Source organism: Rhea americana, unplaced genomic scaffold (genome assembly GCF_003343005.1).
Source record: "Rhea americana isolate MKP2758 unplaced genomic scaffold, rheAme1 scaffold_314, whole genome shotgun sequence".
Classification (NCBI taxonomy): Eukaryota; Metazoa; Chordata; class Aves; order Rheiformes; family Rheidae; genus Rhea; species Rhea americana.
The window spans coordinates 635,066-650,398 of NW_028186440.1; the positions used below are offsets into that span (position 1 = coordinate 635,066).

The 15,333-nt window shown below is 38.1% G+C and overlaps 2 protein-coding genes and 2 pseudogenes across 3 annotated transcripts in view; 3 read left to right on the forward strand and 1 right to left on the reverse strand.

The window, feature by feature from the left end:
- Window positions 1–12,877, reverse strand: part of MRE11 (MRE11 double strand break repair nuclease) — a 28,541-nt gene extending 15,664 nt beyond the window's left edge. Inside the window, 9 exon segments of the mRNA XM_085310258.1 lie at window positions 330–600; window positions 1,087–1,272; window positions 2,536–2,650; window positions 4,256–4,397; window positions 5,381–5,468; window positions 6,106–6,266; window positions 7,102–7,234; window positions 12,297–12,400; window positions 12,823–12,877. Of these exon segments, the coding sequence (XP_085166384.1) occupies window positions 330–600; window positions 1,087–1,272; window positions 2,536–2,650; window positions 4,256–4,397; window positions 5,381–5,468; window positions 6,106–6,266; window positions 7,102–7,234; window positions 12,297–12,316 (1,116 nt within the window). The 5' untranslated portion in view covers window positions 12,317–12,400; window positions 12,823–12,877.
- Window positions 8,754–11,434, forward strand: LOC146592892 (uncharacterized; annotated as a pseudogene).
- Window positions 11,436–12,230, forward strand: LOC146592893 (uncharacterized; annotated as a pseudogene).
- Window positions 12,878–12,978: 101 nt separating the features above from the next.
- On the forward strand, window positions 12,979–14,904 carry ANKRD49 (ankyrin repeat domain 49). Of its 2 annotated transcripts, none has more exons than XM_085310259.1 (3): window positions 12,979–13,044; window positions 13,261–13,528; window positions 14,377–14,904. In XM_085310259.1, exons 2-3 carry the CDS (start codon window positions 13,274–13,276, stop codon window positions 14,836–14,838), a joined length of 717 nt encoding a protein of 238 aa, XP_085166385.1. In that variant the 5' UTR covers window positions 12,979–13,044; window positions 13,261–13,273; the 3' UTR covers window positions 14,839–14,904. The 2 variants fall into 2 exon arrangements, with proteins under 2 accessions (XP_085166385.1, XP_085166386.1); XM_085310260.1 differs by lacking the exon at window positions 12,979–13,044 and adding an exon at window positions 13,052–13,076.
- Window positions 14,905–15,333: the final 429 nt, after the last annotated feature.

The window sequence follows — 15,333 nt, forward strand, 5'->3', positions numbered from 1 at the left end:
AAAAAAAAAAAAAAAAAAAAAAAAAAAAAAAAAAAAAAAAAAGTCTTATCCTTCACACAAATGTTAGTCCAACAGTCCCACACCAGCGATCGTTCATACTGTTCTACTCTACAGCATTTTAGCTGCTATCTTTTGCTGAATCAGTATTTCTACATAAAAGCAACAAGAGATTAATGTAGACTAAAGATACAAGAGCAACCAATATGCCTGCCCTAGCTCCTCAGCCTAGGATTCCTTCAGTAGGTCATCCCTATCAGGGAATCTGGGAATGAAGGTTGCAGTGAACATCACAAAATTMGGTTCTTATGGAAAGACAGCCTCAGTCAAACCCAAATGCTATAGGGCAAGAAATAAGATTTCTAATTTTCCAGTCTTAAACGAGTCACAGACCACATTTCCTATCCATATGTTGTCAATATACTAATTACCTTTTCCATGCAGAATGCTTGTATTGCCTGAGTTACTTTAGGATTGTCTGGATTAAAAAGATCTGGATGATCAGCTAGAACAATATCCTCCATGTGGAAACTTCGTACTGTCTCTAGAGGAATCTTTTGCATTTTCATTCTCTTCCCTTTAACATGCAGCAAACCAATGTGTCTACAAAGAGAAATGTAACTTACTAGAAGAAAAACCCAACATAACTAAGGTACAAAAACTGTTCTAAGTTCATGTTTGTTTTAGAGACAAACACATAAAAGACATAGCAAGTTCTCAAATCTGTACTTCAGGACTGATCATCCCAAACTTCAGTTCTAAGAGTTATACTATGCTTGTTCCACATACAAGGACATATAAACAGCCTCTTGTAGTTCAAGGATGAGCCCTCACCACGGATGAGTTGGGTTGTCTTTGCATCAAATGTTAGAATTAATCCTAAATGAAGCAAAGTTGTTATAAGCACTGATTCTACTTCATTTATTATTTACCTTATAAGAATTATCTGCACTGTAACACCARTTCTTTTATACTTTTTAAAAATATTTTTCTAGGCTAGATAAATGTAATTATTAACACAACATAGAAAAGAAACAAGGTAAAATATAAACAAGAACAAAACCAACCAAACAAAAAGAAATCACACACTTCTTCACAGCTTCTCCTGGGGACAGAGATGTCACCACTGAACTTCCAGGCTGAGAAACATAGAAACGTTGCTGTTCATTTTGGGCTGGAGCTATTTTACACTCATGTTCATGACCCCACACAACGAGATTAATAAAGTCATCTAAAAATTGTTCTGGAATGTAGTTGGTGGCTCCATGTTTGCTCCTGTTCAAAAGAAGAGAAAAATAATTAGAATATATACAGTCATGGGGGGTGAGGGGAGGAAGGGAAGGTGGATAATAATAAAATAAATCACCTAAGTGTGATTTAGAGTGATAGAGACATCTCAGTAAAAATATCTGACATTTCATACCAAGTACTCTTTACTTCCTATGCAAGTATGAATTGTTAAAGTGTTTGGCTAAACAAAAAGGCAACTTATACTGATTCAAGCTAGGAAAACATTCAACTTACATAGGGAGTTTTCATTAGCATTTTTCTGTTCTAAATAAACCCCATTCATTTCTACTTCCTACCTTTTATTTAGGACTCTTTCCTTCCTCTTTTTYACTTGGCTTGCATGATCTTTAGTTTTCCTCTACATTAATGCTTTTACAGCACCTCAAACATTTTTTATTTTTAAAATAGCAGTGAAGTCAAAAAGGCTGATTTAAACAGATATGGACAGCCCTCACCCCTCTCCTTTTCCTCTTTATTATTCATAACCAGCAGGTAGGTCTCCTAAGATAGAAAATGAGGGAACTCCTTCAGACTACTGGACAGAGACCAGTACACGGTGTTATCTCAGCCCTATCCTTGTACTTCTGCCTCACCACTACCTCCCATATAAAGACTGCATTCATTCATTCATGAAAAGCTGTATGAAATAACTGGAAGAGATTGTACAAAAGATTGTAAGACTGTACCAGTCTTACTAGGAACTCTGCCTGTTCCTACTAACACAGCTGGGAGAACATGTAGGCACAAAGAACACGTGGTAGCCAGCCTCAATACAAGAGGCTCTGTGAAGTGTAATAGCGCAAACAAAGATTTTGTACTTGTCAAATTATGGCTCAAATTAACATAGTAAACTCAATATAACTGCATCCACAGTTGATTTTCTTTTCAGTTCTAACATGTAGACTTAAGACTTAATTAGAAGTGTTTTATAATACAAACCTTGCCTTATCCTCAACTATGAGATTCAAGGAAGCAATTTCCCAACATTCCCAATTCCTTTATTTCAACTCTCTTCCTTTATGATCTTTCTATAACACAAACAGCTGTAAAACAATATTTTTATTTGGGAAAAATTTAGGTTTGGGGGAAGGAAAAAAAAAAAACCAAACAAACAAAAAAGGAAATCAGCAACTCAAGAGGCACCAAATAGTATCTCTCTCTCTCTCTCTCCCCAATATTCTTTTAAAGGCAGTTAATGAAACAATATAGCAAGTTTAAAAGTTATCTTAATTCAATCAATATTGCTACCTATTTTGGTGAATCACAAACAAATTAAACCAACTATCCTCATCTTCTTTTGGTCTCAGCATGGTTACTTGTTTATTGACAAACATACGATATAACCTCTCATCTGGAATGGCTCCTGAAGTAAATAAAAATAAAATAGAAAACATTAAATCATTATTGTTTGGTAAACCAACTTTTTATTTTATAGCATCTTTATTAGCAACTTTATTAATAAAGAGCATGAAGGACAAATTTTGTGGTAAAATCAGATCAAGAAGTCAGAGATGCGATGCAATTATAAAAAGTATAATTTGTGGCAAAGATGATTCTAAAAACAGATACTACCAACTAGAGACAGTGATCTTAAACTCATTTTGCTCTTAAACTCACTTTGAAATTCTCTTACAAAACAAAAAATAAAACCGTGAATTCGGAAAATTCCGTGCTTTACTGCACAACAGGAAACTGATCATTTTCCATGTTTTTAAACAAGGAGGGAAAACAACCAAAAAAAAAAAAACTATCCATGCTCGATTCACATATTCAGTTACAGTATTCATGATGCACTTCAGTAACATACTACATGGASTCTACCCCATTTGTACAAGAACAAATGCTCTCTGAATCAGAGGGTCAGAAGGGTAAATAATCCTGTCAAAATCTCAAAGAAACATTTTGATGTACCAACATCTGTGCTTTAGAAAAGTTATTACATCTCCCACTAGTGGTCTGATTATTAGAAATTCAAATACTTTTTAATACTTTATACTGCCACATTAGAACACTCATTGTTTATTCTTAAAATACCTAAGAAGTTTTTAAAAGTATCTCATTAAACACAAGGAATCACGGCYAGCTAGGACTTCACTTCTAGCTACAAAAATTGTTTAGAAATTAATGTTTAAGCGTTCACGATTGGACATAAAATAAGGGGGAAAAGTGAAGATCTTAACAATTTGCTTCTCCAGAGAGAAAGTGGACAAGCGTAATCTGTCTGAATAAGAAACAAGGGTTGAGGGGCAGGTGGAGAAGGAAATAGTAAGGGACAAAATGAAGATGAAAACCAGCACAGAATAGCTTTAAAATATGAAATCAATATCTTGAAAGAAATTGAGGTTAAATATGATAGATGTTACTTAAGAACCACTTCAGAGAGACAAGCCAGACCTTGCTTTTCTGCTCAGACAAATTACGCTTTTAAACAAAACCAAAATGGCACACAAATATTCAGGGTTAAAGTTTTACCTGGAAAGAAGAAAGCAAGCATAATATAACGGAAGTGAGAAATCAGAGTGCAATTGACCTGACTCAATGCACAGACACTGTGGCTAACTTAAGTAGGGTTCATTTAAAACTATTAGAAGGACAGAAATACACTTATTGAAGGATTTATAAGAACAAAACTCTTGTGGYGGACAGTGAAATTGCAACAGGGGGAGAAACCTGACATTCCTCAGAACATCCAAATTGTCAAGAGAGACAAAACAATTGTGGATCTGCAAAAATGAAGGCATAAACCTAAATTAAAAGCTCTGCTGCAAAAAATCACAAAATAAGGATTCAGCTGGTCCATATACATTTCTGAGCAAGAGTACGAACACACAATTGATGCACTTAAATTTAGTATTACTCAGACCTTTGTGTTAGTTGCTGAACTATCTTTGTTTCAACTTAATTTGGACCTACTGAATTTTGGTAATACATAATCAGTCCAGCCACAGTCTGGCAGACTAACACTTACCTAAGCCATATAGGGCAATTTTTGTTCTGCCTTTACGCAATAAAATGGGACTAATATCTATTTTCTCTACAGAAGTTGAACGTCCAAAGTGATTCAGCAATCCTGCACAGCTTAAAATATCCAATGCACACAGTGCATCTGCCTACAGAAAATAGTAAGAAACAAATATAAAAATCTTCAACAGAGCATTTGCAGAAATTGTAGTCAGAATAATATCAGAGCCATGAAAGTCCAAGTGAAAGACATCTCAATGAGAAAAGAGAATCTCCTTTAAGTAATTTCTACACTTGGAAACCTCCCCCACATATAGCATTTTTCAGTACTTAGCAGTATAGAGGCAAAAACCTTTTCCTTACAAGTTTTGCCTCATTTTAACAGCCATCTGCCCTTTAGAAGTGTTCAGGAAAAAAAAAAAAAAAAAAAAAAAGACATATAAAAACAGACACAGTCTCTCAAATATTACAAAAAAGTATCTGGTTAAATTAACTACTTAGCAGTAGCTCCCAAGTTAAACCTTCACTGTTAAAACACTCATCTCTGTGATATATTGGTAATATTAGTAACTATTAGATATCAAACGCCGTAATTATTAATGCAGAACATATACCTTTGGTGGTATTTCAACTAMCTTTTCCTGTTTACTTCTAGTTGTTGACTTTCAAATAATCATTTGATCATTATTAAATTATCTTCCTTGAAAATATACATTAATTTAATAGAAGATAAAACTACGGTATGCACTACCTAGAAGTAAGTCAAGAAGTTACTTTCCTTAAGAAAAAGGCTTACAGTCCCTATAGACAGATTTTTTTTTTTAAGAAACTTTCTGGAGATTTATCATTTCTTGGCATAAGAAGTGCCTCTCTTCTTAATGACAATTCCATGTAAAATTAAAAGATTAGACACAGTCAATATGGACCCCTTAATCTCCTTCCCCCCTTTCCTTTTAACATCACATTCAACGTGTGGCCACTAATTAGGAGACCTCTTGAAGATATACAGAAAGATTTAAGTGACAAGTAAAATGACAGACTACAGCTAGCCTGTTCTCAAAGAAAAATAAAGCCTGTATTTCTATAATATTATTTCTGTAATACAATAGAATAGTACAACTATGATAATTACCCCTGTGGGATCATCATGATTGCCATGAATACTAAAAATTGGAATAGAAATGTTGAGATTTCCATCCTGATAGTTCACCCATGGAAACCTGAACAGGAAGAGGAAAAGAAGTTAAAATTTATCTGTAAATTTGTTCACAGACAATTCACAATATTCTCTTCAAATGAGTATCACCATAAATACATCATGATAGTGGCCTAAATGAATACTAAATAGTTATAAGTATGTTTAAGCTGCACTGCAAAAAGCTTCTTATCCATGGTCTTCCTATGAAAGTAGGGCAGCAGAAAGTTGGGGTTTTTTGGTTTGTTCAGTTTTTTAAGGGGCATGTTTATGAGAAGAATTATGTAATACACTGTGTGGTACACGTGAGAGCAGTGGACTGGGCTGTGCAACCTTTCTTAATGTACGAAGAACTCACATGAAGTGCTGTGGTAAAATCAGGAAAGTCAGTTTCTTCATATCATACTGACAGGATAGAATCTATGCATTATACAGAAGTATCAGGGGTTACAACACAGTTAGAAGTTTCACAAAAAATGGTGAACAGTCACTTATAGACTTAGATCATAAAATATCACAGATAAGGAGACACTACAAGCTATCCTGCACAGGCCTAAAATTTCAAGGTTCTAGTTACAGAGATTGTAAATCATAAATTCACAATACATTAATCAATAAGCGAGCCAAACAGGTCACACCATAGTTTATAGAAACATACTTACTTGCTAAAATGAAAATTAACTGCCTGATCACTCAAAATTTCAAAGTGAACAGGACGATCACCCATGCAGTATTTTCTTAGTGACTCCAAACAAGAGTGTACTGTTTTTCTGGAAGGTTTGTTTTCATGAAAAAGGTCCCCACCTAATAAAACAAAGTCCACCTGTATGCAACAAAAAGCTCCATTATTTTAATACAGTGTTTTGTATTACCTTAAAAGACTTGTTAACAAATTGTTTAAGTTATGTCTTTTAAGGAGTTCCATGTATCTCATCATATCTAGACGTTTAGGTAAAACAATAGTTTATAGCTGCAGATGTTCTGTACTTAATTTTCTCACAAAACAAACTAACTGAACTGTTAAAAAAATACAGTCTATGAAAATCTATAGGACAGAACAGCCTTTTTCAAAAAATGTTTTAATAATGGTCTCAAATCAACTTCTGAATATTTTCTTTGACAGGCAAGAGGAGATACATATCTTTTTATTCCTGTGGTACGGGCCAGAGAAAATCAGTACCTATCTCTACATTGCTCTGAGCAGATATTAGTTTTATTTTCTGGATATATTTAGTTTCTGAAACAGGCATAAAAAAAAATCAAGACTACAAGTAATTTGACAAAAGCACATTCAATTCTTAAGAATGGTGATAACACTTGAAAAGCTTTTAATTGAATGAAGAGAGTTCCTGTTTTCTGAGGTGTCTGAAGACTTTTATCATTACTCTCACTCTCCCCAGTCATTTTGCCTTTCACTGGAACTGGTGATAGCTGCTGAAATCAAACTGTAACTTTACCAAAATTAGGAGTAAGTATGCTCTCATAAAGGAATAAGCATTTTTTTTCTTAGTAAAGCAGAAATGTAACTGGTTGCTATAAATAACTATAGTTTGTTATTACTAAAACTGCACCAGAACTAAGCTTTACAGTACATTCCAGTGGGCTCTAATGGACTTTCCACGGTCTCACTGCTTTATGTTCTAAGAAGTACTACTTACCTCATTCTTCTGAGCTTGCTCCAAAATTTCATTAAAAGTTACAAAGGTATCGTTTCCACGCACTGGGTCCTTCTCCAAATATCCAAGATGAATATCAGTAGCAATTAGTATTTTAAACGTATCTTCATCATCTCTGAGTAAAAAGGAAACATAGTACTTCAGATAACTAAACAAATCAACTTGAAAAATAGATCCTTCAGATTAGTCTACTCTACCACATGGCTGCAACCATCCCTTTAAAAGAACTAATGAAAAAATTAAAGAATCCTTTGTATGTTTTCTGCCTCTAAAAAGACTTAGAAAACAAGCATTTTTCTCTTCTCCTTGCACTGGTAATCTATATACATACGAAGGAGAGCTTGATGATCACAAGGACTTGAAAGAAAACACTGTGCAATTCTGAGCTGCTCCTAACTCATTCCAAACACACAAAATATACATTATTTTGTTAAAGAAGGCTGGACTGGGGCTGTCCAGAATCAATCGCTTAGCACTGGYAGCAAAATTTACTGAAGCTACTGACARCCACCAAAGCTGCAGCCAAGGTCACAGCCAAGACCGCTGGAGCCTGCTTTTACAGATCAAAGAAGTATTTTAACCATCACATATAACTGTTGTAGAGAAAATCTAGATTAACCCCTCCTGGCAACAGAGTTTGCCAATGGACCACAATAAAATGAGTAAAAGGAGTTGCAGGATTGGTTAACAAAAGTTAGACTAGGTGCAAGAAGGTCTTGCGATCGGGTTGTAACATGGTAAATAGAACTAAGAACTGGTTTTAAAAAGACTGATGGAACAGCTGGCTTGTCAAAGGAGCGTGCAGTAATGTTATGCCAGGGAGACTGACCGTTTGCAACAAAAGGTGGCAATCCAGCACAATGGTKGTCCTTGCAAGGGACTTTTGATCAGGAAAAATTAACTTTTCTGCAATATTGTCTAGAAGATAGGTTGCCAGCTCAAATGGATTACTGGTATGTTTGGGATAACCAGGCATGGGAGCACTGGAGCCAAATGGGAGGGAGGAAAGGAACCCCRCCAAAGGTAACACTCGCATGGGCAGATGCAAGTACCCCAGACAGTGCTCCCAAAACTTCTGCTCCACCTTATATGCCTGACAATCTGTCTCCTCCCTCTACTTTACAGGTTGCTGGACTGCATCCTACTGTCTCTAATGTGCTGACTAATCCTGCTGCTTTACTGCCAGGAGAATGTGAGGGACTAGCCCTCCTCCTCCTGGGCTGCATGCATGTACCAGCCAGCCCTGGAGACCTAGCTTTGTGGAGAAGCAAAATACTAAGGTTAAAAGAGGATGCTGAGCAGTGCGCCCAGCTGTTTTCTAACAACTGCACTGGATACAATCCAAGCTGGGGACATATCCAAATTCTTTTGAGGGAATTATTCTGACCAGCTGAGTGAGAGGAAATAATCAGTAAAGACACAGAACTAGTTCGGCACGCTGCAGGAAATAGAAGCCCCTGGCTAGCAAGTGGTCCAAACTGCGATTATCATAACGCAGGAGACAGAGCCACATGCCAAACCAGACTCCAAAATTTAATAGGAGCAATTAGGGCATGCAGAGAGCTAGGAGTAAATTGGAGTGAAGTACAAGAATGTAGACAGCAACTAGACAAACAGCCTAGTGACTTCCGGAGATGGCTTCAGCAAACCTTGCTAAAGTATGGGGGAATGACCCCACAAAACTTCAATGATGCACTTGCAATTAGYGTTTTTGTAGATCAAGCAGCCCCTGATATACAAAAATATTTTAAGAGCATATGTCAGGCTGCCAAGGGGAGACTTTTCAAAAGATAAAGTGTAGCAGCGTTTGTTTATGATGGACAAAAAGCAAAACAGAAGGTTGAGCAACAAATGGAAGAAAGCAGAAGAACATGAAGCAGATTTACTGGCAGTGGACCTAGCAAAGAATTTGCAAGTGGAAGAAAGGGGTTGAAAGAGGAAAAACTAAGCCCAGGAAACAAGGGAAGGAATTCAGAAAGGAGAGAAGGGAGAGAGTGTTATTATTGTGAGAATTTAGGACACTTGCAATGGAAATGCTGCCTTCAGCCATGAGGCCTGACTAGGGGAGGAAATTATCAGCACAAAGAGATAGCGCAGGAAAGAAAACACTCACAGTGACTAAAGGAGGGAGATTCTGACTACTCTTGAGGGACGGAGGAATATTCGATTTTTAGTATGTGGGGCATTCAACTGGATGAGAAGGGACATACAGTAGGAAAAGTAGAGGAGTAAGTCAAATTTTTAGTGGATAAAGGAGCCACATTTTCTCTCTTAAATTTTACCCCAAAAGGATCCAAAACCAAAGATATGGTATTAATACATGGAGCCACTGGAGGAGGGGAGAGAAATTTAAGTAGGCCTCTATTAATAGCAATAAGAAACAAAAGCATATAGAGGAGATTTGTATTAGCTGAAGAATTGCCAGCATGTTTCCTGGGAAGGGATCTTTTGTAAACCCTAGATACAGAATTGTGCTTATCATCCAAGGGAATGGATTTAATAATTATGGGAATGAGTGTGATAACTGAAAGTCCAAACGCTGGAGTGCAAGTACTCGAAGCATTAAAGTCAGTACCCACTGYATTATGCAGTAAAACCAATACTGACTTGGATTATTAATTTCAGCCAAAACTATGGTCATAAAAACAAAAGGAGAAGTCCAACCACCTATAAAGCAATACCCTATTCCACAAGRAGATGAAAAGGGTATAGAGAAGCTCAAGGGTTTTTGAAAGTTATGTATATCCCCATACAATTCTCATTCTCTCAGTAAAGGAAAAAAAAAAAAAAGGAGGATCCAGAATATCGCTTTGTACAAGATTTGCGAGCTATCAATCAACGTGTGGCAACTCCTCACCCAGTGGTACCTGATCCCTCCACTACACAAATACTCCATTGGGCAAAATGTTTTACTGTAATTGATTTAACTGCTGCTTTCTTTAGAATCCCACTTGATGAAAGTAGCCAAACCTTATTTGCCTTCACATGGAAAGGGCAACAATTAACATGGACTCACCTCCCGCAAGAGTTCATTAGGGAATGATTTAAAGGATATCAAATTACTGAGGGGATCAGCTCTAGCAGAAAAGATACTGCTTTAGCAGAAAAGGGTTACTGTACATCTTCATCTAAACTGCAGCTGTGTCAAGAAGAGGTGGAATATTTAAGAGTTCATTCTAAAAGAMGGGCAACAACCAGTAGACCCAGAAAGAGTAGATGCTGTAGTAAAACTCCCTCATCCAATAACAAAGAAGCAATTACAAGGATTCCTTGAAGCTATGGGATTTTACAGGCCATAGATTCCCAGGTTGGGAGAATTAACAAAACCCCTGACAGAGGCAACAAGGCAGAACCAATTGCGTGCGGCCCTGAGAGAGAGTAGGCTTTTAAACCCTAAAAGGAGCTTTACCATCTATACCTACCCTCAGAGTCCTGGATTATACAAGACCTTTCAATTTGCTTGTACATGAATGAAACGGAATAGCCAGTGGAGTGATAATCCAAAAACTAGGGTTCCACTAAAGATCAACTGCATATTATTCTGCTCAGTTAGATGTGRTTATAGTGGGGGCATCAGCTTGTACCAAAGTGAACAGAGCTGARCTAGTACTAACAGACTGCCCCAGCTCCTGGGAATGACAGGAAATAAAGATAGGATGCCGGATGATCAGTGGGTCCAGTCATGAAAAGGCAACTCAGATCTCTGTGACCATCACCAAAACAAAAGGAAAGGAAGGGAAAATTTGTGTCACTGGAAGACTGGACYGTTRGTACAATTTTACCTTAATACAACCTGTTTTCGTAATTTACCTGTGCCTGTGACAGCGTGAGGCTATCATTTAAATTTAAAATAGGCATTACTGAGCTTAGTAATTATCCACCCCAACTGTAATTGTTTCCTCCAACATAAATCCCTGTACTGTTATAAAGGGTAGGAAAAGAAACTATCCCCACAATCTTCTAAAATTAGACTATATGTGATCAAACATACAGCCCAACACTGAGTACAATTTAATACACCATAGTCTCTTAAACAAGTAGAATTAATTGATGCAAATTAATATCTCTACAATCAGGCTGAGCTGTTCACCATTCCTAAGCACATCCCATGTGGGATGGTCAGCCTGGYTGCACAAGTGAACCCTCATTTCTCCAAAATGAACAAGGAGAGATGTGACCAGCATTATAGGAACAGGATTAGAAGTTCTGAATAGTATAGATGCTGAAGTGCTTGTAAATAAGCCAAGCACCACAGCAAGTGATTTGCACAAATTAGAACATCCATTGCAGTCTTCCGTTAGCATTAGGAACTAAGCAATGGAACAACACTCTATCCATCAGMGCATAGAGTGTTGGCCCAGCAAAAAAGAAGGCAAACTGCAAATTTTAACACATGCATTGTACAGGAACAACAAGGATTTATTGTGAAAGTAATACCATCAAAGCCCAAGATATTTGTCTTGACACTGAACAAAATATCTGTCATTTTGAAATACATCCCGATGAAACTCCTGAAACTATACTTTTATATATTGGAAAAAAGATGCGTTTGTACAGGAACCCTCTGTGATCTTGTACTTGTAGGTAACATTACTATAGCTTTAAGTAATCACTCAAATATTTGTGTCTGCAACTTCACTAAAATTACTGGATGTGACTTTAATTATTCAGCTCCTGTTACATCTTATCAATTACTGCAATCTCGCTATACATTGAGTCAAGATTTATTGCCTACTCCTATTGGATTGAATCTCTAGCATCAGTGAAAAAACTACTACAATACGATGACCTGTATCAGCTGCTAGAACACATCCAAAATAAGACAAAAAACTCTGATCACCGTTCATCATGATGAGGAAGAGAGATACCATGTCTTGTAAAGAGTGAAGAAAGATGGAGAACATCATTGGTGGAAAACTCTCCTTGGATGGTCGCCAACCACAACAGGGACTTATAATCACATGTTGCACCCAGTAGTAGTTACATTAAACTTAACTGCATTATGTCTATTACTTACAATCATATTAGACATAAAATTATGGAGAGCATACTTATATGCCTCAAAATACTTCAAGAACTCCGCTTCAAGTATTAGTGGGAATGCTTACTAAAAACAAAGGGAGGACGGTTAAAGACTTTCATACAACAGCGTAGAGCTGAGGACAACAGGAGCTTACTGTGAGTTGATGGAACTCATCTTTCTGCTGAGACTCCTCACCAAGAGGCTCCAGACACAGCTTAGTAAATCAGGTCAGAGAACGTCTGTCTAGCTTCGTAGATGCTACATAACATTTAAGAGAGAAAAACGCAAACGAATTATAATCAAAAGCACAATAAACTGAGCTGTCAATTACCCAGGCTTTTAGTAGTAAGCATTCCCTAAAAAAAATAAAACTAAAAAAAAAAAGAAACAAAAGTGCCCCTCCTCTAAGGCCAAAACACAAACCAAGTAAAAAATAAATAAATAAATAAATAAATATAATAAAAAAGAAACCCAAGCTCGGGTAAGGAAGCTTAGCTCAGCCACTGAGGGCCGCACAACGCACACCACTGCGCGGTGCACAGCCGGGTCAATTCCGGCTCGCACCGGCGTGCGGGGACGGAGGTCCCTCAAGCAGGCCCTAACGGCTCTCTGAGGCAATGGCGCGGCCACCGGAGCCCGGCCGCCTCGGCAGAGCTGCCCCGCGCCCCAGCCTCTCTCACCCCGCAGGCCCAACGCGGCCGCTGGCTCCCGCGCGCCGTTTCCATGGCGCCGAGAGGGGCGGGGCGGGGAGGGGCGGGGCCCGCGCCACGGCTGCGCGAGGCTCTCGCGAGAGCCGCCTGCCTGGCGGGTAAGAGTTGTGCGATTGGTCGGTTGGGAACGCCGATCCTGGCAGCCGYCTGCGTCACTTCCAGCGGGGCGCGCAGGGCGGGAGCGGCGCCGCGGTGAGGGGCGCGCGGGCGGCGGACGTGCCTCCGTGCGTGGGCGGCGCCGCCCCGGGAGGGCGCCGTGGGCGGGGGGCGGCGGGTGCGGTCCCCTTTGCGGCAGGGAGGCGGGAGGGGGTCGAGCGCGGGGGCAAGCTAAGCACGAAACAGTGCGGAAAGAATCGTGATAGCAGMGGGAGAGGAAAACATTAAATACTGCGTGTCTGGTTGCTACAGGTGCTAGGTGAAAATGAGCCAAGGTGAACACTTAGGTGAGGAAGAGGACAGTGAGCAGTTATCGGATTTTACAGAGAACTTCAACCAGCTTGAATTGCTGGAAACGCACAGGCACTTGATTCCTGTAGGAACTCAGAGTTGTTGGTCAGGACAGTCTGAAGATGAAGAGGATGAACAAGAAAAAAGCGAGGAATGGTATGAAATGCAAGAAAAAAAAATGGAAAAAAATCCAGAGAAATTGCTACTCTGGGCTGCTGAAAACAACCGGGTAAATCTTTCATTTTTCTCACATGCGTCATTGACAATAATATTATCTTGTATAGATACCTAAAATTTCTTCCATGAACAAAAAACCTACGTGTACTTTATTTTATCTCTCTGAACTGTGTTTGTCAAGATTTTGTAAATCATTCTGTGTAAAATATTGCTGTTCATAGTACACCCACCCACTCCTGGGTAAATTAGTTTTCAAAACAAAAGTTATGTTTGTAGGACCAGTAACAGCACTGTTCTTAAACTGCTATAAACAGAAAGCATGCTAGATTCTTTCCTCACAGAGAGTAACCTTTTTAATTGGGGTGAAAKGAGTGTGTCTGAAATTTTATTTTTATCCAAAGCTACATATGTAGGGAATACAGTATCTGTTTTCCTGTCTTTTTAGCACAAAAAGGTTTTTTATTCTTCAAAGTGGAGGAGAAAAGACCAAAATTCCTATTAGGTAGCTTATTATACCCTTATGTGCATTCCTTTTCATTAGTTGTTTGTTTTATACAAACAAGATCCATTTACACTGCTATGGAGGTATTAATTTTTATATAGTTATTTGGGAAAGGGTCCAAGGCAAAGGCATTCCTAAAGCACTATAACTTAATGCTAAAAAGTAGTGTGGGGGGAGGAGGGGAGGAACTATTGCTGTGTATTTTTGTGTGAGACTGCTGATGCTTTATCTTTAAAAGAACTAGTGACAAAAAAGATGTTTTTATTTTTAAATTTCATGTTGAAYAAAAGCTTTTTGGAGACTAATGGAAACTTCTTGTAGCACTTTTTTTAGAACAGTAAAAGCCTTATATCTCACTTGCAGAGTTTCATATTAAATTATCTGTTTTCCTTACATAGCTGAGTACAGTGCGAAGGCTTCTTWCCCAAAAGCTAGCTCCAGTTAATGCTCGTGATGAAGATCAATACACTCCTCTYCATCGAGCTGCCTATAGTGGGCATTTGGACATTGCACATGAATTGGTTGCCCAAGGCGCAGATGTTCATGCGTTGACAGTGGATGGCTGGACACCTCTGCACAGTGCTTGTAAGTGGAATAATACAAAAGTGGCTTCATTCTTACTTCAGCAGGGTGCCGACATCAATGCTCAGACAAATGGATTGCTGACACCGTTGCATATTGCTGCAGGAAACAAAAATAGTAAACAAACTCTTCTACTTTTACTGATGAATCGCTATGTGAAACCAGAACTGAAAAATAACTTAGACGAAACTGCCCTTGATATTGCTAGGAGGACTGATGTATATCACTATCTTTTTGAAATAGTAGAAGACTGCATAAATTGTGTATCAAATTCTTAAAAGTTGTAAAAGCTTGTAAATCTGAGTTTTACTTCCTCTTGRTTGTAATACAGGACTCTGTGCTCAGCAGTGGTAGTCTGTCCATTCTTAACATATCTCCAATTAAATCCTTGTTAATATTCTTATAAATCAAAATGTCTTTTTTTCTGCAGTTTAGCTACAGTAGCCTCACACTTTGAAGTGTGATCACTGTTATTCATGGTATTCAGAAAGTTTCAGTGAATTTAGTAGTTTTGTTAGAGAAATACTGTGAGAAAAACCTTGCAAATAGTTAACAAGACTCAAGGACAAGGGGGAGAGAAAAACAGTACTGCAAAGGATAACCAGCTCTGGCTAAAGAACCTTGATGAAACCACAGCGCTTTGAAGAATGTGAGGGGTAGGTAAGACAAAAACAGCAGAATAACCCAGAAGTGACCTTAGGTTCATTAAGGCTTATTAACATATTAAACTACACACCCCTAAATGAATAATGAGATGGAAATGACATGATAAT